The sequence below is a fragment of the Mustela nigripes genome, chromosome 7 (assembly GCF_022355385.1).
Source record: "Mustela nigripes isolate SB6536 chromosome 7, MUSNIG.SB6536, whole genome shotgun sequence".
In the NCBI taxonomy this organism is placed as follows: domain Eukaryota; kingdom Metazoa; phylum Chordata; class Mammalia; order Carnivora; family Mustelidae; genus Mustela; species Mustela nigripes.
In genome coordinates, this window is record NC_081563.1 from 78,753,436 (window position 1) to 78,775,457 (window position 22,022).

Genomic DNA, 22,022 nt, shown 5'->3' on the forward strand with positions numbered 1-22,022 from the left:
GCAGGGAGCTCTGTGCCCTCTTGCGGTCTTGCTCATCTCCACTGCACATTCAGCGGCTCTGCAGATCGAGACCTGGCCCACACGCTACAAGACGAAACACCAAGTACACGTTCAAGGGTAGACGCATCATGGAGGTCTCCGAGAACAGAGATGGAGAATGAGCAGTGAGTGTTTCGGAGGCACACTGCCTTGTGTTTTGGTAAATGCACAGAAAATATCTGCTGAAAATGGGTGGGCATTTGTGAAATCAAGGTACCGAATGTAGAGTTAGCTGGGCAGAGCCCGAAGACTCCGAGATGCGGGAGAGCCCATCCTTATGAAGCCGGCACACTTCAAGATAGTCAGTTTTCCTCTGAGGGGGCAAACCAAGAATCTGACGTAGTGTAGAACAACAGTAAAAGTCATGTGAATCTGGAAATACACCTCTTTTCCAGGCATTTATTTAGCGTTTCCTGGCATTGGATTGTTTGTAGGTCGGTATTGCAAGAGAATGCACATTTTTTACATAATACTGTGGTTGGAAGCTGTGTTTCCTTACCAGTTCACAGATTATTTCACTAAGTAAGGAATTAGTCAGAAGGCAATTAAAAAGTCTTTTGTTTTCATTGTTCATAAGAGACTCTGGTGGTTTGCCTGCACTTGACATCATTGGTGGGCAGATCTCCCCTGTGGAATTCCTGAAAGAAGGGTCATGAACGTGTGTGAACTTTAGCTGGTCTGTACAGCATGAAGAGAAGTAATCTATTTGGGTGAGCCTCCTCCGTGATCAGCCGTCTAATATAAGCATACCCACTCTTCTAGGTCCAGTGAAGGATTCAGAAAGAGGCCTTGGGAGCCACTCTGCAAACCAAGACCATAAAGCAAGGTTGAATTGGGTTGTCTGGAATCATGGTGCTCACCCACCTAGTAATTCAGATCATCTTAGCTGAGCAGAACCAAAATGATACTAATGCATTGACTGATAAGTCTAATTAATCTGTCATGATTTACTGATTGACTGTTATAGGCAAGGGATAAGTCCTGCTCTCATGGACTGAAAAAGTGCAACTGAAGAAGTAGGCTAGAAGAAGAAAACTGAGTTAAATAACCCTTTCTGCACTAACAGAATATACCAGTGATAGAAGTTATAACATGCAGGATGTGATTAATCATCCCTTAGGAGGTTTAAAGACTGCCATGAGTTCACCAGACCCAAGAGTTGCTGCCTTCATTGGAAAAGGCGTCGCCAAGGGGAAGGAGCGCAGGAAGTGTCTGGCACGTGGAGAGGAGGTGTGGGAAGCAGAGTTGCCTGGACGGTTCAGGAGTACTGAGAGCAAAGACTGGTTGTGAGATGAAGAGAAAGCAGCTCCAGTAGGAGGCAGCAAGAAAGATTGAAATTTAGATTACCACCAGACGGGGAAGGTCTACCACGAAGTCCTCAGAGCGCAAACCCTAGACTAGCAGGGGGGCCTGCTAGAAACGCAGACTCTCAGGTCCCAACCCGCACCCACAGACTCAGAATTTGGGGGTATGCATTCCAGGAATCTGTTTTTTAAAAAGGTGTCCCTTTGATTCCTCTGTGGGCTAAAGTTTGAAAAGCACCCCCAATCGAGAGTATGGACTTTGTTTCAAAAGTCTGTGGAGACCGTCTGAGGGCTCTGGAGTAGGGAAGTGGCACGTTGTCCAGGGAGCCAGCACACCAGGGCCTCGGGGCAGCGGTCTTCCACAGGTATGCCTCTTGAGTGTTCTCACTTATCATTCTCACTCACCTGCCCATCGCCACATGTGCGATGAAACCGCTCCAGATTGCCAGGCATGGAACCGTGGGAGCCGAAGTCACAGAACTCCTCTTTGAAGTGGTTTCTGACGGCTGAGGGTAGGTCTCGTCTGGGTAGTGATGTGGTGCGCATCTATGGTATATTTCTATAAGTAGGGGTTTTATTGTAACATGTGTGCTTTGCAAAAAGTGACTAAAATCCACAGCAATAGCAAATACCTATATGGGGCTTTATAGTTTAAAACACAGTACGATGAACTGATTGGAACTGTGTCCATCACTGAGCCACATGCAGCCACCGAACGAAAGGAGGCCTGTGGTTGAAAAATTAGAACAGATATTTTCCTTAACAGTTTTTTTTTTCCTAGACCAACCACCTGCCGAAGGATAAGCTATTTTAATTTTCTGTCAAGTAGCTACTTTCGAATCTAGATTCGCTAGCTGGGGAAGCCAATGCCTGTGTTTGTCTAAGTTCACACAGCCAGGAAGCAGCTGAGCTACAATTTGAACGTGGGCAGTCTGGGTCCAGAGGCGGAGCTAGGACTGTTATACCATGCAAGTGAGGGTGCGGGCAGAGAAAGCTACCAGAATGTCAAAAATTAAAAATAAAAATAAATTTAAAAAGTAACCCACTGACCAAGTATTGACAGAAAGACCTTGACTGTGGTCAAGTCATGCCACATTTCATTCAAGGTTCTCAAGCTCCCGAGTCATTTTTTTGAATCTGTTCAGGTAATGGATTTCTCCGTTTGAAAGAAACCAGCATCCTATCCAAATTAAAATTGTTGGCCCTCAGCCCGTGTGAGAGCTGCAACTCATCCTGAAATTCTCCCCTGGCTTGGTCTGTGCCGCCACCTTTCCAGGTCATTAAGAACGAAACATTTAGGAACAGATTAAACACAGGCTGTTTGTGTTCTGCTTTTTGAGCACCCGTGCCTGTTTCATGCAGACTCCGTGGTGCTGGTCGGAGTCCGTGCCCCTAGGTTTCAGAAACAACACCTGCCGGGATTTAGCGCCTTCTTGCCATAGCACGGGCAGGCTTAAACAGTTCCTTGGAGAGGAACCTGTGCTATTACACCAAATATCGATCAGTCTATCTCACCACACTGCCTGGCATTCTGAGCGAACCTGCACAGAAGTACGGGGATCAAAGAACGTAATCATCAAAAACCCTCCTTTCGCGCTCTACCTGCCATCAAATGAAAGTATTAGTGAAGTGGTATGGAAATCCTCCTTAGGCTGCCTGCAGCCACCAGCCGTGCCACTTAGGATTTAAAACAACGCGGTTGAGTGTTCAGAATCCGCAGGATTGAGTTGTGTGCGCACGTTAGTGTATTATTTCCAAGTTGCCAGTTTCCCCCAGATTAGCACATTTTCGCTTCGGCTTTATTGAAGGAGTCAGGACATGAAAGGGGATTTAGCACCGTGGAGATGTCAACCACGCTTCCTTGCCGTCCTGGAGTGGCCGATTCGGTTCAAGGCAGCCATGCGTGTGAATCCACCAACAGGACCGTGGGACTCAAAGTCAAAAGCCAAGTGGGATTGATAGAAAGGAAAAGACAGAAGTACAGTGATGTAGCCCCAGGTGGGAACTTCAGGCCCTTGATTTAATGTCGTAGGGCCCTCACAGTTGCAAAGAACACATCATAGCCCAGTATCAGCGATACAGTAAGTGCTTTCTCGTGGAATGACTGGAACGGTGTGGATGAGCCCAGCTGGTGTTAAGTATGGCAGGGGTACAGCCAGGGGGCAGGAGACACAGCCCTGGTCACTCCAGGAGATGCCTCCTGTGGTGGAAAGCCGTGGTTTGTCATGAGAGCACGCTCTGCCGGTGAGAGTGCCAGGATGAAGGAAGGCTGGAGACCATTGGTTCAGGAATTTATGTTCTAGGATCCTTTTACCTGAGATCTGCTCAGACCTGTACCCCCTAGCCAGGAGGTGTTTTGGGGGGGGGGTGGACTTTCTTTTGTCACATTTGGTGTGATCAATCTGAATTTCCCGCTAAGCAAGTTATGTATTTTTCCCACAATCCAAGGGAAATAATGACGTCCCTTCTCCACTCAGAGTCAGCTACCTGGTATTTGCTTATCTTTAAAACTGTTACAAGAACTTTACATAATCTTTGGGGAGAAATGAAAGGTAAGAAAAGAGGGACTACAGCAATGTTGATAGCTGGTTGTAAAGTGAAGAATTCAGTCAACTGGCCAGTCATTTTATACACACACGTTTGAAGAAAGTTTCCTTGATTGCTTTTTGCCGAGTGGGCTTGGTCCTTTGCCCACTAATGGGGGTACATTCTAATCCTCCGATTGGTGAGCAGGATTCCTGGCTAAATAGACTTAAGCAAAGAAACAAAAACACAATAGCAACAGCATTAACAGGCTCAAGGGTTGACCTCACCCAGAACCATAGGCTTTTATTTACAGTGGTAGTAGGTGCATGAGCCTCCTGGAAATCAGACCTCCAATATGACCTCTGTAGGTACTTCTTTTTGTGCTGGGCACAGGAAATAAGATGGCAGCTCAGTTTCTGGAATCAGAGCAGCAGCTACCTGGGCTGTTTCAATCCTGTATGGGCTCCGTCTCACATCTGAGCTGCACATGGAGAGACTCCGTTCTTCTTACTGAGCTGCATATGCACCAAGCCTAGACAGGAGGGGGATATACAAGAAGGGAATGTCCTGAGCCCCAGCTGTTGGCACTTACAACCTATTGGAGACACAGGAGGGCTTATGTGTGGGGAACAGAGTTTGATGCAGTTAACGCACTAGATTGGGAGGACCAGCCTGAGCTCAGGGGAAGAAAACTGGTAAAGAACAAGGTTATGATGTGGGCCTTGGCTGGGTTGGGGAAATGGAATTAGGATAAGAATACTTTTATTCCTATGCTTGAAAACACTTAGAAGGAACATTCCATAGGTCCTTAACATTGGCTTCAAGCAGCTGACTACTGGTGACAGTAGGCTCCAATGAGGAGGCGATGTAATCTGATTTAGATTATCTCTTGGTATCATCAAAGACAGATTTGGCCTGTGTGGCCATCTTGACCAGATTCTGGGTGGGCAATGAGCACCGTGAAGAGCCTGGAACCTCTGTTGGGTGACCAGGCTGCTAAACCAGGCAGATGAGTGAGTGGGGTCAAGGTCCCTGATGCCTGCTGCTCTCCTGGAGCCCAGGTCACCAGCCGGGGACAGAGGATGACAGCCCAATGCCACACCCCAAGAGGGCACTTGATGGAGAAAGCAGCTGCTGGGAGAAACCAGGAGAAAGCCAGGTACTGTGAAGTGACGCTGAGGTACGAACATTGACCCTCTGAGGATGTGATGGACTGAAAGAGCCTCAGGCTCGCCACATCACTGTCCTTTTCACTGGCTGTGTTCCCCATCAAAACCCTCTTGATTCTGTCATTTTCAAAATGAGAACTAACGATAAGCTGTTACTCTACTCCCACTTGGCTTGAGACACTGCCCTTGTTCGGGGCAGGAGGTCAGTCCGGCAGTAACATCATTTACACGTAACCTATTTGGGGGCTGTTCCCTGCACACTGTCAGGTCATGTCAAAGAGCTTTCTTTCTCGGAAGAGGCTGAGGACCCTATAAAAAGAAAGTATTCTCTGATGTGCTGAAGACGAACTCTTCCCCTCACCCTAGCTTTCACACAGATGACAGTGTGTGGGGCAGGTTGGCAGAAACTCGAAGTTCTCTGAGCAGAGTGCAGCTCTGATCAGAGGCAGGAAGTGTTTATTCGAGCTGTATTGGGTGAGTCAGTTTGCTACTGCTCTAGGTCCCTTTAAACCTGGGGCATCTTGCGTATGTCAAATAATCATAGTTTTAAGCAACCGGAAACAAATACCAGATATACACAAATGATGTTCAGACCTTCCTAACCAGCAGACACTGTTGCGGGATTTTTACTGTTTTGGCCAGTGCTGATTAGGTTAAGGCTTTCCCACATGAAAATGAGCATCTACCCTCTTTTCCAAAGTAAGGTGGACTCTTCCCTCTGTGGCTTCTAGGAGATCATCATAAAACACAGTCCTGTGAAAATCCACTCTGCATTTTCCCTGTTACCATTGGTGTTGGTAGAATTGGTTATTGCTTTAGGAATTTGGCTGAGATAAATCTGAACTTGGGGAAACAGCACAAGGTCATGGCCCTGGAGTGAGGCCTCTGAACAGTGGGAGGTGAAAAGAGGGAAAGGCCTATGTGAGGAAGGGCTGACGGGCGTGAAAATGGTTTTTCTAAACAACATTATTTGGCTGATAATTATTTTTGTTACCGCATAGGAAAATTATCCCCCTAAACACAGTTACTATCCACACGAGTCTCTCCTTCTCTGTTCACTGAGAGGTAAGTCTCCAGTAAGAGGAAGGATGTTTACTGGGATGAGGGCTTGCTTTCTTTGGGGGGAAATAAAATGGTTTTGGTTAAGTTTCCCAGAGTGGTTGAATCTTGCCTTTGTTTCTATCAAGGAGGCATCATAGAGAGGAGGGAGGGTTGCCTCTGGTTGGTTCGAAGATAAGGACATGCTGAGGATGGTGGAAATAGGGAAGATATGGAAGAACTTCAGGCTGCCTTCTTCTACTCCATCTTGAAGTCTGCTTCCAGAATAGCTTTGCTTCAGGTTAGCTTTAATCATACCATTTTACCACTCAGAAGGTTTCTGGGGTTCTTTGCTTCCTATGTGTGTTTTTAGAACCACCTCCTCCCTGACCCCCAACCCCACCACCACCAATCTGTCTTCTTCCTCCCTGCATCCAGAATTTATGAGCTGTTTTCCAGATAGCGAGTTTTTTTCACCTCAGCCCCACCCTCCCCATCCCCACAGTGTCCTTTCCCCTTACCTCTTCCCTGGGGGCTGGTCCTGCAACTTGCCAGGACTTTCCTTTCTCTCTTGCCCACCTCCTGACCCTAATTCAGATTGGTGTCCACCAAATCTGTATATAGCAATAGCCAATTCCACCAGGACCAGTTCTATTACAGAAAATAAAATACAGAAAGGGTTTTCACATGATGGTTTCCTATCACGGTCTTCAGTAAGTGCTACGGCCTGGATGACAGACAGTTACTCTCTATTGGCGGCCCAGAAAGTAATGACCCAGACTCCCAGGTTTCACAATCTGATTCGATAGAGGAGGGTTTTGCACATAACCTCAGAACGTTTTTTTTTTTTTAAGATGTTATTATTTATTAGACAGACAGAGATCACAAGTAGGCAGAGAGGCAGGCAGAGAGAGACAGAGAAGGGGAAGCAGGCTCCCCACTGAGCAGAGAACCCTATGCGGGGCTCGATCCCTGGAGCCAAAAGCAGAGGCTTTCACCCACCGAGCCACCCAGGCGCCCCTAACCTCGGAACATTTTATGTTGCTTTTTTGTGGCTTCCCATGTTCAATTCCTACTTCTTAGACACCAAAGCCATGGCTCCTGTCATCTTTCATAACCCCCAGGGACCCGCCCCAGGGACCCACCCCAGGGCTGGGCACCAAAGAAAGACCTGTTGAACTGATAGATTAAATGATGTGGACACGGAGGGGAGCAAAGAGATGTCACAGAGGGTGAATTGAGGACCCACGATTCCCTTAGATGACGCACTGGAGAAGAGGTTCATCCCGTCCCTGGCACATCAGAGGTGGACTGTTCCAAGTCCAGTCTTTTGTTGGGCACTCATGAGAAATGGACTCAAAAGCGATAGAATCTTTGCACATATAAACAGCTAGCAAATGATAGAGAATGTGCGTCCAAACAAATCCAATTGGCAGGACATGTCGTACTGCCGAGAGGAAGCCTCTGGCTATCCATCACACCTTGAAAGATGAAAGATGAAGGGAACAGTGCTCCCTTCAAAGGCAGGAAAGGTTAGCGCTCTGGGAAAACAGAGCCCAGTGGGAATTTCAAATACATGGTGTGGCCCTTCCGGCTTGTAGGTCATGATTAACTATTCTTACCCTAAATGACCATGACATATAATCCCTTTCCTAATTTCATTATTTTACTTACTAGCTCAAGACCGTAACTTTTTAGACATTCAGGTGAGATTAAGGGAGGAGGAGGTGGAATAAGGCTTTTAAAATCTTTGGTTACCTCAGAAAACATATTTGCTTACTTTACCAGGAAGTTGGGTTTGTGTTTTGTTTTGTTTTCTGCTGATGCCAAGAGGGGATTAATGAGTAGCTGCTGGTTCTGCCAGCTTTCTTTTGATTTCAGTTTATGTAATTAAGCAGTTCCCAGAATGACTTGAGGTTCTCACTCTGCATCAAAACATGCTTCTCAGATGTGTTAGGTGTGGAGGTCAGAAGGGATCCAAACTCCCTGAATGGAGGGAGGGGGAGTGAAAAACTGATCTGGCTTTAAACTTTGACACACACACACACACACACACACATACCCCAGTTTAAAAAAGGTTGATTCTACTTTGGGGCTGTGCACACCGAGGTATATTGAGTAGAAAGTAGGTTTCAATGGAAGTTCAAAATGAGCTAATGTTAGAATAACTCCAAGTGAGATTAACAATAGGAATAACACAGGGAAACCAGCCCTGGTTCACTATTGAATTTCCAGCAACTATAGCTTCGTGCCTGGTGCATGTCCAAGAACTCACACATTGGACAGGGGCACACTGGTAACCCACTGTGCGCCAGGCTCAGCTCTGGTTGCTGGAGATCCAGTAAGAAATGAACCCGACAAGAACTAACCCCTTCCCCAAGATGCTCACACAGAGCGAATGTTAGACGAGCAGATTTTTATCAAGTGTCTCCTTAGTTAGGGAGTTCCCTGCTAGTGGTAGTGGGGATGGGGGCGGGGGTTGCTGGGAAGAAACCATGTTCCTCAAGGAATGGATCATCTCACTGGGAAGTGAAGACACCCATGGAACAAAAGAACTGTTCAGAGCTGTAACTGAATACAGGGTGCCGATCCAGGCAGAGAGGCCAGAATGGGCGCTCGTCTCCAGATTCCCCAGGCAGGAGGCTCTCTGTAGCAGGCTGACTTGTCTCTGGCTCCTTCAGCAGTAGGAATTTGCGGTGGCAGAAATCAGAGTTCCCTCTGGTTCCCTTTCTCCCACGCAGCCCCCTAACCTTTTTTCATTCTTCCATCCACGTGATGATTGTTTTTTAAAGAGGATTATAGCAGCTTTTCTTTTGGGGTCAGGCTAGTTCCCTGACAGACTAATAGGGCAGAACTTCGAACACTTCCTGCCCTCATGAAGGGGAGAAAGACACGAGTCAGTTACACAAATCAGACCTCCTGAATGCTACAGGGGAGAACATAGCATATAATAGGGAGATTTGACTTTGTCAGAGAAGTTGGGGACAGCTTCTTAAAAAAAAAAAAAAAAAAAGAAAAAGAAAAAATGTGGGCTATACTGGAATCTCCAGGATGAGGAGGGATTAATCAGGGGAAGGGAGCTGGGAAACATTCCAAGCTGAGGGAACAGCACAAGGAAAGGCCTCGTGGCAAGAGGGAATTTGCTGTTGGGACAGAGTGAGCCAGGGATGGCTGGAAGGGAGGGGACTCAGAAGAAGGTAGGTGGGGTGGATCATAAGAGGCCATCAGCCATATTTAGGAGTTTTCTCTTTATTCCAAGAGTAATAGGAAACCCTTGAAAGAATAATCAGTAGAAAGAGAGAAGGGAGGGGGATAGGTTACACTCAGATTTTCATTTCAGCAGGGTAACTGCCTGTGATTTGATCATCATTTGCTGGGGGTGGGCAGTGTGAGGGGCATTAGGAAGAAAGCACTTGACAGGAGTCTAAACAGGAGGTGAGAACCGCTTGGACCAGAATGGTGGCTATGAGCTGAGCGGGCAGAGACAGAAAGAGGTAGACAAATGCAGTAGGTGCAAAATGGTACAAAAGCATGGAAGGGAGAAGCAGCAGGGCTTGGCGGCACAGGTGAGGGATGAGGGAGAGAAAGGTGCTCACAGTCACTGTCCAGTCTCTGACTTGTACACAGGCACCCTGGACGAGGACCCGTTTGCTGCAGGCGTTAGGGGGGAAGAATTACTGTGTCCGTTTCAAACCTGTTGGGTTGAGTGCTTTTGCACCATCTAGAGGGAAATGTCCGAAACACGGTTGGATAAAGGAGTGTGCGGCTTGGAGGGGAAGTCTGGTGTGGAGGTTAATGTTCGTGGGTCACATGTGCCCAGCGAGGTGCATTAGGCTCTGTGAGGTGGAGGAGACCGCTCAGCGAGGATACAATGGGGAAGGAGGAGGGTCCCAGAGGCCGGCCCCAGGGACTCTGGTGCCTGATGGATGGAGAGAGAAGCCTGCACCAGCAGATGTGAGACCACCTGCCCAAGACATGGGTAGGAAACCAGCCCAAAAGCCAAGGGAGCCAAGTGATATTTGGAAGAGGAAGGGCTCATGGGAAAATAGTGCTAAAAGGACAGGAAGTGAAGACTTGGTGATGGTAGTTCTCCTGCCATCGGTGATGACAGGATGAGACCACCTTCAGGGAGCATCCGTTGTGAGCCAGGCACTTTAACATTTGAGCTCATGCCCGTAAGACATCTGTAAGGCAGGTCCTCTATCAAACCGAACACAGGGAGCAGGTCATGTGCCTGAGCTCACATAGCCGGCAAGTGACAGATTTCGGTGGGAGCTCTTGTCACTCCACAGACCCTGTTCTTAAATGCTGTGTGTCTAGGGTCAGTGGAATCAAAAGCAGCCAGCGAGCAGAGAGGGGTGTGGAGAAGACAGGTTTCCTCCTCCCAAAAGCTTTGGATTCTTCCCCAAGCTGCGAAGGAAATGCGGCATCGTTGCTTCCACCCGCAAGCAACGGGTGGCTGCCCACGGGAGGGCGTCCCAGTGCTTGTCCTTAGTGCTGTGGTTCAGGAGCTCAGGGCAGTGCTCTATGCAGGAGGCAGCCGCACCTGCCCTGGGGAAGTCTTGCCCCTAGCGCCCTGGGACCACCCCCCCACCCACCCACCTCCGCTCTTCTCAGCGGGGGGTCTGACATCACCTGGGAACGTGTGGGAGAGGCTGCTTCTCAGACTCACCATCCTAGGTTTTCCTAATTGAAAACTCAACGGTGAGGCGCAGGATCCGTGTGCTCACTAGTCTTCGTGTGATTCCAGGGCACAAGCTTGAGAACCCGTGTGCTGAGGGGATCCTTGCAAACAGAAGAAGGAAAATCTGAGTGACTTAGAGTCCATGTATCTCTCAAACACCAAATACCTCAGCAGAACGAGATGGAAGAATGGTGCTGAACCCGGGCTGTACACGGCAGGCCCACGGGGAGCTTTGCACACCCCCGAGGCCTGAGGCCCACCCTCAGGAATTCTGGTCTCGTGGGGCTGGGGTCAGCCTGAGCATTCGGGTGTTGTGATGAGGATTTGCGTGGGGAATGGGTGAGGGAGGGAATGGCGAGCAAGGCAGCCTGTGTACTTTTAGGTCCAGAATCATACTCTGGGGAGAAAATGGGGCAGGTCTTGAAGGGGAAGGAAGACAAATGGAAGAAAGCCTAGACCGTAGGCCCTTTGTGAGTACTGGTATCGCCTGAATGAATCTGGAGACGCCTGGGGCAGAAGGTAGTCTGAATTCATAACAATTCTTAACAGTGGACTTACTTTCAAAGCGATGTCAACAATGAATTAAATATGCTGTCACAGCTGCTTCATGACTGAAGCAGGCTCATGATCACCTCCTCCTGCCCGCTTCACTGGACTCCGTCTATGTGTTGAGAATGTGCTCCCTTTCTGGCCTCCCCAGCATCACTGTTTTCCCTTTGCTCCATGAACCTTCCTCCCCTGCTGGCCCACTCAACCCCCGCCCTTGGCATTCTCACCCTGTCCCCAAATCCTGGGATTTGTTCCCGCCCCTGCTCCCCCGCCTCCTTGTTGTCTCAGACCCCAGCTCTGTCCAGAATCCTCCAGGGACCCCAGTTTAGAGAGCCCCCCCCCCCACTTTCTCTTGACCTTTCATCTTTGAGACACTCTGCTTCTGTTTTGTTTTCTTCATTCTGCCCATTTCCCCATCTCCAGTCCTGGCTCCTAAGTTCCGCAGGGACAGTGCTGGCTTGACGTTCTTTCCCTCCCGTCTAGCACAGCGCCCCACACCTTACAGGCTTAGGAAACAGTAGTCAAGAAACCGCAAAAGGGAACTTCCATCCGTCTGCTTCACACACTGGCAGGGAGTGCAGATACAGAAGGCCCCTCCTCGATGACGTAGGAGTGTGGTTGGGTCATTTGGAGGCCGCCTTGAGGAAAGAAGCCATAGGAAATGTGGCAAGATGGGAATCCCAGTAGGAACATCCTCCAGAGTGAAGAGTGGCCCGCAGAAGGGGCACTCGCAGCCTCAAAAGCCCGTGGGACCGTGAAGTCGTTTCCCAGGGCTGTCTTCACACATTAACGCCAACTGGGGGCTTCAAACAATCTGAATCTATTCTCTCATGGTTCGAGAGACCAGAAGTCTGGAACCAGTGTCACTGGGCTGAAATCAAGGGCCTGCTCTCTCTGCAGGCCCTCGGGGGAGAGTCTCTCCTTGCCTCTTCCAGCTTCCAGTAGCCCACCATGTTCATTGGCTTGTGGCCACAACACAGTCGCTGCCTCTGTGGTCATGTTGTCTTCTTCCTGCTTCCCAAATCTCCCCCCTGCCTTTCTCTTATAAGGACACCTGTGATTGCACTGAGGACCCACCTGGGTGATCCAGAATAACTTCTCTTCTCAGGATCCCTGTTGTAATCACACCTGCAAAGTCCTTTTTTGCTGTCTCAGGTTAACACTCGCACGCGAAGGGATTAGGACACAGATGTCCTGTGGAGAGCCATTACCCAACCTAACACACATATAAAGGTAACTGGAGCCTCCAGAGGGACAGAGACTTGTCCGAGGACACACTTCAGGGTTGTCACAGAAATCAAAGACCCAGGTCTCCTTTCTGTCCGTTCAGGGCTTCCTCCGCTAAACTAAGCTGATGTTCTTAAAAGTAAAACAGAGAAAGAGATTTAAAATCACGCCTCCTACCCTAATCCGTGTGCTTTCTGGATTATCTGTCTTCTGACTTCTGTCTGGCTTGCGTGCTATCAGGATTCTGCCATCGCTGCACCTTCTTCCCCCTTGAGTTTGGGCTCAGGAGACACTCTCTGGCCTGTGTGGGCAGCAGCAGTGGAATTACCTAACTGGCATTTTCTGCTCTCCTCTCAGGACCGCCTCTTCTTCGTCATGGAGTATGTAAATGGTGGCGACCTCATGTTCCAGATTCAGCGCTCCCGAAAATTCGATGAGCCTCGTTCCCGGTTCTATGCTGCAGAGGTCACGTCAGCTCTCATGTTCCTCCACCAACATGGAGTCATCTACAGGTAGCTCTTCCCTTCTCCTGCCTCCCCGGACAGCAAAAAAAATAAGAATTCTCCAGACACTGGAACTGACTTTGGCCCCTGCCCAACCGGTCTCTTAGCAACCCGCTTTAGATTAGTTGTTTGTTTTAATTTGCTTGCAGAGGACTTTTGGGGGGCTGTTTATCACTGTGAATGTTAATATTTGAATAGCCTCAGGAGATCTGACCCACTGTTTGTGCCAGTTTGGATCGAAAGCCCAAGCACAACATTTTAAAGGCTTGGCGCCGAGTGACCTTGGAATAACCTTCATTTCTCTCTCTCCCCACCCTCATCCTTCAACCTCAGGGCATTCTCTTTACTTTTTCCTTCTGTGCCATGAACTTCCTCCCCTTTCCAACCTCTTGCCACTTCCTGAGTTTGTTTGGCTTAGTTGTCTCCAGCAGATAGAATCAGAGGAGTTGCTCAGGGGTATCTGGGTTTCTGATTCGAGGAGGAGGAGCTGGGGGGGAGGGGGAAGGGAGCTAGACAATATCCAACAGGAAGTTCCTGCACATCAACCAGTCCCTCACTGCCGCCCTGTCCCCCTTCCAAGAAAACACAGCACACACACACACACACACACTCACACGCTTATTTTCCAGTAAGGGAGTGGGGCTATTTACGCAGGCTCTTCTATGAGGTCAGGAATTCTGGGAGGAGTAAATATTTATAGTTAGCAACAAGGACGCTAAAGTTCCTTAAGGTTTTCTCAATGACTGTCAATTTCTTGACTTGGTTTTTGCTCCCTTCCCCCGCCCCCAACCTTTTATCAATTGGGTAGAATAGCTGGCTGGTTTCAACCCAGAACTTAGTCACTAGAACCTTCCTGACCCTCTCCTGGGAGCAGTGCTCTGACTAAAGGCTCGTTGAGGGGCTCTGACCAACGCTCACCCCAGGCTTCCTTTTTACTGATGACTCTTAGTTTCCTCCAGTGTGTGTCTTCTCTGCTCAGAAGTAATCAGTGCCTCCCTGTGGCCTACATAATAAAATCCAGACCTTTCAGCCAGCCTGGCATGGCTACCCACATCCTGCATCCCTCTGTTGGCTTCCTGTTGCTGCGTAACAAAAGACCACAGATTTACAGGCTTCAGGCAGCACCCATTTATTAGCCCCCATTCTGTGGTCCCCGAGTTCAGGCACTGTGGGCACTGGCCCTCGGCTTGGGGTCTCGCTGCTGTGATCACACACAGTGTCAGTCAGGCTGCATGCTTGTGTGAAGTTTGGGGTCCTCTTCCACACTCACGTGCCAGTAGGAAGGACTCAGCTCTTTGCAACACGTGGCTCACTTCTTTTAAGGCCAGCCAGAGTGAACAGCCTTTCCCGCTTGGAGTCTCTGACTCCAGGGAAGGCTTGGATCCCTTTTCAACAGGATCAGCTGATTCAATTATGCCAACCTGAGATGGTTTCTTTCCCTTTTGTTTAGCTCAAATGATTAGGGACCTTCATTATATCCTCACAATTCCTTTGCCTGTAATGTCAAGTTATCTCCATAGATATCGCCTTTTCCACGTTGTTCTGGTTAGAGGAAGTCCCAGCTTCCCGCCTCCTCAGGGAGGGATTATGGGATTACACAGGAATTCGACTCACTGGGGCTCCGCTTAGGTTGTGTCTGCTACATCCAGGTGCACCCTTCTCTCCCTACTCCCCACAGCACCTTGTTTTGAATCTGCCAAGGTTCTCATTCTCAGCTTTTCTCAGACCCACCTGCCAGTTCCCACCTTGCCTGTGCTTATGCCCTCCTAGCCGTCCTCTGGATGGCCCAGAGGCCTCATGCATTATTGCCTGCCTGCACAAAGCTTGGTCCCACCAGCCAGGGCAATTTCTCTACCACCCATGCTTCCATGCGAAGAAATTCGGGAATGAATGGGATTTGAGACTGCCGTTGCTACGCCTACCACTGTCCTCATCGTGTTAGCGTTAGGCATTGCTGTGGTTCCTTCACCGAGTTGCAGACTCCCTTAGGACCACATTTTTGGTTAAACCCCTCAGTCATCTTATTTTACGCGCTCTTCTTGTTTTCTACATGGTACATATTCAACAAGTGACTCTTGATTCCAGTTAGCTTAAATCCCTAATCTCTGCCCCAAAGCAGCTCATAAGCCCATTCAAGATACAGGAGTTGTGTGTGGGAAGAGCTCACTGCAAGGCCGTGCGCCATCCGGTGCCCATGACAGGAAGAAGGACCTCCATCCTTTGCAATATCATCGTCATTCTGTCCCTATTACAGTGAGTGCAGTCATCCAGTTTCCCGGCAGGGAGTCTGAGCTTTCCTGAAGTACCTTGTCCAAGGCCACCTCCATCAGTGGCAGACCGAGGAAGACTAAGTGACTGATCAGCAAGCTCATGCTGTACACCATGACACCTGTCACCCTGTCTTTCCAAGTCCAAGTCCAAACTCTGAGGTGTCATCCCAGAGACTCCAAAACTCACCTCCCCCCTACAGGTCTGCCTGCCCCCTTTCTGCTTCCCTCTCATCACACCTGTCGACACCAAGTTCTCTTGGCTTCTAGGAGCCACACTTCCCCTCCCCTCCTCCTCTCAACACTCCTTCCCACCACCCTGTACATTTCTCCTCAGTCTCTGTGTCCCCTGGCCTGGCTGCTGCTCCCCTCCAACCTCTATTCTCTCAATGCTGCTTTTCCCCAGGGCCTTCATCCCTCCTTCCCCTACCCTAAACACACTGCCTGAGCAATTCCAACACATGCATGCTCCTATGTGCCAGCGACCCTGCGTTACTACATCCAGCCCCCAGTTATCCCCAGAACCCAAAAAAGCTCTCTCCCCCCAAACTCTCTCTCAGGAGGGACTCTCAGGGGCCTGCTGCCTCCTTCCCAGATGAGCTTACAGTCGTTCACAGACTCGAGTCTCTTACTGCCTCTCAGTTCCCTGCCCTCTTCTCCATCCTTCCCCCTGCACAACAGCCCGGCGTTCTTTCAAATCACACCACGGTCACACTCGTCCCTTTTTAGCCTCCTTCCGACTCCTTTGTGCCCCGGACCTGCCATGCACAGCTGTGTGGTCTGCACACAGCGCAGGAGCGGAGGGCAGCGGACGTGAGCAGAGGATGGCATCTCAGCCAGCTCTGCTGCTGTGGCTGACTTCAGCCCGGGAAAGGGGTGCTTTTCCTACCCAGAGGAGGTGGCTTATTGTGTCTCTCACAAAGACACAGTCTGTGACAGTGGGGCCCTGGTGGCCCCCAGTGATCGTGTGACCCTTATTACTGTCCCCGCCAACCATGTATCCCACCCTCGAGGTGCTCCAGATTATTTGCCATTCCGTCCCTGATGCCATTCTTTTTCATTTCTCAGAGCCTTTGTACCCCTGTCCCTAGAAATCCCTTGCTCCCAATCTGGGTCTTGATCAATGAGTCGTTTCCAGTTCACGCCCCTGTTCTGACTGCCTCAGAGTCTCTGGTTTAAAGGGTATGGAGATTCCATAATACTGGAGGAGGGGAAATCGATAAGGATATTGGTGAGAAAAAAAACAGCCCTGAGTTTCTGATTGCTGAGGCTGCGTGATGTGCACATGTGGTGAAGGGGGGGTCACTGACCTATCTACTGTTGTGTGTGTTTGAAGGTTACCTTAATTATATCTTTTTTTGTAAAAAAAAAAAAAAAAAAATGTTACCCAGGGTAACATTCTAGAGTTTTTGATTCGATAGGTCTGGAGTGGGATACAGGAATCTATATATTTTTTAAAAGTGTTCCTCAGGTGAATTTGGGGCCAGAGATGAAGAAAAATTCTATTCTGCCTCTGGGGACTGTGTCAAGCCCTGCCTGCTCATGTGAGGCTCTCCCTGACCACCCAGTTTGTCCTGGGGATCATGCCTTCCCTCTGGAACAGCCATTAGCAGGTTCTCTTTGCAAAACTTATGTTTTTACTTAAGATCCCTGTTCTGTGATTGAGAACTCCACACCAGAGTGCTTACCTGGGGGGCCTAGAACAACAGCCTGCTTATAGTAGGTGTTCACTAAATACTTGTTCTTCTAGTCTCTGATGCTCCAGAGCCTTCCAGCCCAGTGGAACCATGCCATTCTGTCCCCGATGCCATTCTTTTTCATTTCTCGGAGCCTTTGTACCCCGTCCCTAGAAATCCCGAGCAAGTGGTTGCTCCCTCCCATTGGTGTGTACTTCTTAAAAGTCTGTATTGGAAACATTCCTAACCCCTTGACCCTAAAAGGCCCCCAGATCCTTCATAGCTCTCATTTTATGGGTTAATGAGGATGCTGGGATCTCTGTTTCCCATGTTGCTCTGTGTTAGGCTGCCACAGAAGAGGGTAGAAGGCAATATGTCTGAAGCTGGTTGGTGGCGGGGAGCTGTGAGTGTGTCTCCACCTCTTTGCCCCTGGCTGTTCTGAAGCCCCAGCAGAGACCATGTTTTGTGCAATGCAGGGGTTTATTTGGGAGACTGGCAAGGCCAGGTTTTGGAGGAGGAAGCTGATTGCTGGAGTGGAGATGGAATTTTCGGCCTTCCTGCTGGAATTTATACACACACTAATTAACAGCTAATTGGCCAGTGTTCAAGAATGGAGGAAAGCGTCATTTCTGTGGCTGGCGGCTCAAACTTTAAGGAGAGCCCACACTGACAGGCATGGCCCTCTTTCTTCTGGTCCTCATCTGAGTCAGGTTCCAGCACCAAGCAGGTGTACTGTCGCAGGGTACCGTCTCTCTGTCTCCTACCCCGTGTTCCTGGAATCCTCTCTGTGCTATGGCAGAAGCTGGCACTGTGTCCAGCCATGCCTTAAATTAAAAAAAAAAAAAAAAAAACAACTTTTCCCTCCTTTACCATCCCACCCCGCCCCCACACACAATGAGGCGTAGAGGTATTGAGGGGTAGGCCTTCCTTAAGAGCGGGTTCAGAGAACTCTCTCTTTATCTCCATCAGGGTTGCTGCCTGCCCATTTTCATCTGAGCTGCTCAGTCGGAGCAGCTGACTCTCTGAGAGCGCCCCTCTGTCTGTGCAACATGAGAGAGATGGTGTGATCCGCCTCAGACAGAGAGGACAGCCGGGGGCCCTGAGGAAGATAAGCAAAGGTTTGGCAGTCAGGAATGTATCTCTGTATTCTTTCAGAGTTCAGAAGTCAGGACCCCTGTGACGGAGGGTAGTGAAGAACGTGCCCTCGGCCACATTGGCCAAGCATCTTAATACTCCATGCCTCAGTGTCCTCACCTGTAAAATGGGAATGATAGTTGTACGTACCTATCTCATGAGTTATGGAGATTTCGTGATTTAATAGTTCCAAATAATTTTAATAGTGTGTGCCACACAGTAGGCCCTTAGTAAAGATTAACTATCTTGTTGTATCTTGATTTCTATTAAGACGGATTGAAAGAACATTGGAGATCTTTTATCTAGCCCAAGCTCCAAAACGGATTCCTAGAATCACGTCAGAAGAATGAATTCCTTTCTTCCTTCTTAGAAAATTTAATCCCCCTCCTTTTTTTTTTTTTTAATGATAAAAGTGGTAGTCCTAAGAAAAATAAAAATGTGAGCAGCAGAGAAAAGTAAAAAGTCAGTTTCCCTTCACCAACCTTAGAACCACCCACAGTAGAACAGTGCAACGTTTTCTGGAAAATCCTTTGAGAACTCTTCTTGAGCAGGTTCCTGAACCTCTTTGTGACTGGCTTGCATTGACCTGGAGCTCAGACAATGCCTGCGTGTCTCCTGCATCCGGGACGGAGCGTGATGGCTCCAAGTCAGACAGGAGGCCGAGGTGGAGGATCAGAAAGCCAGTGGGGAATGACAAGGCATTTTCCTCCTGGAAAATGTTCATGAGTAACATCTCACGTGGTGCATAAAAATTTGGTCTTTATCTAGCACAGGGGAAGTTATGACTTCTCCCTTAATTTTTCAGAACTTTCCGTCTTCAGTGAGCTGTCACTGCCACTGCCCAACAGCCATCCTGCCCTGGGGACCTGTCATGTGCCTGGTTGCCCAAACTGGGGGTAGTAGAGAGCCCCAAGGAGAGAGGGGTCTCTCCTCTGGTCCATGCTAAATCACTCGGTACTTAAGAGGTGCTTAGGAAAGGCTTGCCTTGTTGATAATCATGTTTCTAAAAAGTCAGTAGGAATGAAGAGCCTGAAACACAGATTCAGGCAATACCTCCGAGGATCTAATGGAGCTGGATCTTCAATGCCTGTCCTCACGGGACGGGAAGACAAAGCCAAGAAGGGGTTGCTGAGGTCCGTAGCCATGCTCTGCAAGCCCGACCTCCCTGGACAATGTGCATGGAGTTGTGATACAAACTGTAGCCTTATCTTCCTGCTAGTCAAAGAGGGAACGTGTGTGCTTAGCTTGTGGAACGACAGCCTGCCTCGATCCCTGGGATCCCCCTCCTGCCACTGACACAATTCAGCATTTCCTGACGTGGGGAAGAGCTCTACTTAAAGCCTGTGCTAACAAGGGGAAGGTCTAATATTTAGATTCCTGTCTTCTTTCCCTACCTTCTCAATTTATCTAAAGCTAATAAAAGCAGAGGAAGAGGAGGAGGAAATAGGATGATTTCTTCCTTCCCATTCTTCTATGACTTGCCTTCAGGAAGATCACTCAGGATGTTCTGGGATCTTCTCCCCCCACAGAACCTTACCTTCCACTGTCAGCAGCCCTCCAGCCATTCTAGAAAATGATATTGTGATATAACATTTCTGAAGATGTAAGGGCTGAGTGTGTAATAGGAGGCTGTCGGGAGTCTCCATCGTTAGATCAAGGAGGTCTCAGAGTGATCTAAACCAATTCCATTTTCTAGATGTGGAACTTGAAACCAAAACTGGATAGGAACTCACCCAGGTTTACCCAGCAAGGTATTATAAAGTGTAGATGTTATTTTAATCAAAGATATACATAGAGTTAAAGAGTCAAACCATTCCACAAGGAACTTAAACAATAAAAAGCTGTTTTCTGCCCTCCTTCTCACTTCCACCCAGTTTCCTCTTCCACAGAGACAACCATTTTCAGTTTTTTCAGCTGAGGCTTTTGGAACAGATCTCTGTATTTCTGACTAACATGCTGTTATTGTTACTTTTGTAAAACTCTATTTTAGGCATTATGTAGTGACTATCCACTGTGGAAGTGAGAGTTTACTTCTCTACTCCTACTCCCACTGCCCTATGACATCCATACTCCCTTCCCAACATCCCATCTTCCCTTCCTCTCAGTAGAGTTTTCTATAATTGTGGTTAAATGAATATACATCGTATGCATTATTATGACTGTGAAGTACTGTTTGGGGGCACCTGGGTGGCTCAGGCAGTTAAGCCTCTGCCTTCAGCACAGGTCATGATCTCAGGGTCCTGAGATCAAGCCCTGTGTCAGGCTCCCTGCTCCTCAGGGAGTCTGCTTCTCTCTCTCCCACTGCCCACCTCCCCCCCAACGGTTCATGTGTGCTCTCTCTCTCACATACATGTAAATAAATAGAATCGTTTAAAAAAAAAAAAAAGAAATACTATTTGGAACAAAGCCATGTGGTAAGCTATAATTACTTTTTCTATACCTTTTCTTTGTTTTCCCTGGAGATGATAATGATCTCTTTGCTTTCTATGTAGTTATTAGGTCAGCACAAACTCTACAAATTGTCCATGTCTCCCTGCAGGATGTTTCGGTGCAGTGGATACTCTGTCAACTTCATGTTCGTGGAAAGCTCTCTCCTGGAGCCCTCCAGCCCACTCTGTCTAAACAGTTCCCCCATGGCTGCTGCCTGACTGTCCCCATACTGCCGTCCTCACGCTTCCTTTGACCTCTTTCTTCTCTGAAAGCTCCTGTGTTTTGTATCCCACATCTCTGTCTCAATATATTCCCTTGATGTAGTGAAGCAGCCCCAGCAGTTCTTTGAGAAGGATGGGCAGTACCTTTTTTAGCCTTTCCTTTTATATGCAAAGCCATCTTTATGTCTCTCTCAAATTTGATAAAAACTTTGGCTGGGTGTAGAATTCCAGATTGAAATCCATTCTCACTCAAAATTGTTCCATTGCCTTCTAACTTCCGGTGTTGCTGTTAAGAAGTCTGAAGCTATTTCAATTCTGGATCCCATTGTACAGATCTCTCTCTTTTTTCCTGGAAGCTTGTTCATTACTTACTAATGATGTGCTGTAGGCCATTTTTCATCCATTTCACTGGGCTCCAGATAGACTTTTTCAATTTAGAAAAATCTGTCCTTCAGTTCTAGAAAATATTTCTTTCTTTAAGGATTCTTTCTGTTCTCTCTTTCTGGAGCTGTCATTTGAGTATTGGATTGGTCAACTTGGCCTTCATTGTAGGCTAATATGGCTAGCCACATAGTTGGGAAATTCCTGACTGTCAATACTTTTAGAACTTTCTTCTTAGAGTGTTCAGATTATCCTGGGAAGACTCTTCCATCATCCTGCCCAAAGGGAAAGGACTTAGCAGCCAGTACTGTAGTAGCTACATGAGGAGGCAGGCCTGGAGGGCCCCACTCCCAGGAGACATTGTCCAGAGAACTCCTCCATTTCCAGCTTTGTACCCTGGTGCCTGCCCTCTGCCCCCATCCCACCCTGTGTCCAGAGACCCACTGTTTTTCTTCACCAGAGAATAAACCTGTGGGGACCGAGAAGGGACTGTGCAGAGTAAAGAAGAGAATCTGAGTTTATAATTGCTTTTCATCCAACCATTTTTCTCTCTCCCCACCTTTATCTCCAGAAATAACTGTTACTGCAAATGTCTGCAGTTTGGTTGGGACAGAAGTTGGGAGATTCTGTAGCATAAATGTAACCGTTCTTGACTTTCCCCATTGGGGGTCCTTGATTCAGTGCTTTCTCAAGTCTTATTTTTTTTTTTTTTTTAGATTTTGTTTATTCATTTTCTTAGAGAGTGTGTGTGCAGGAGCAGGGGGAGGAGCAGAGGGAGAGGGAAAGAATTTCAAGCCAACTCCCCACTGAGTGTGGAGCCCAATGTGGGTCTTGATTTCACGACCCTGAGATCATGACCTGAGCCAAAATCCAG

The 22,022-nt window shown here is 48.3% G+C and overlaps 1 protein-coding gene and 1 long non-coding RNA gene across 5 annotated transcripts in view; one reads left to right on the top strand and one right to left on the bottom strand.

The window, feature by feature from the left end:
- The window catches only part of PRKCE (protein kinase C epsilon), a 477,259-nt gene that overhangs the window by 382,661 nt on the left and 72,576 nt on the right, over positions 1–22,022 (top strand). For all 3 annotated transcript variants that reach the window (XM_059406230.1, XM_059406229.1, XM_059406231.1), the window contains one exon: positions 12,894–13,048. In XM_059406230.1, coding sequence (XP_059262213.1) covers positions 12,894–13,048 — 155 coding nt within the window. The remainder of the gene's footprint in view (positions 1–12,893; positions 13,049–22,022) is intronic.
- Positions 4,171–13,406, bottom strand: LOC132021607 (uncharacterized). 2 transcript variants are annotated; one of them, XR_009405405.1, is made up of 3 exons: positions 13,387–13,406; positions 10,749–10,861; positions 4,171–4,401 (listed from the first exon to the last, which is right to left on the bottom strand). It is a non-coding gene; the product is annotated as an uncharacterized LOC132021607 (long non-coding RNA). The 2 variants fall into 2 exon arrangements; XR_009405404.1 differs by lacking the exon at positions 13,387–13,406 and adding an exon at positions 12,714–12,873.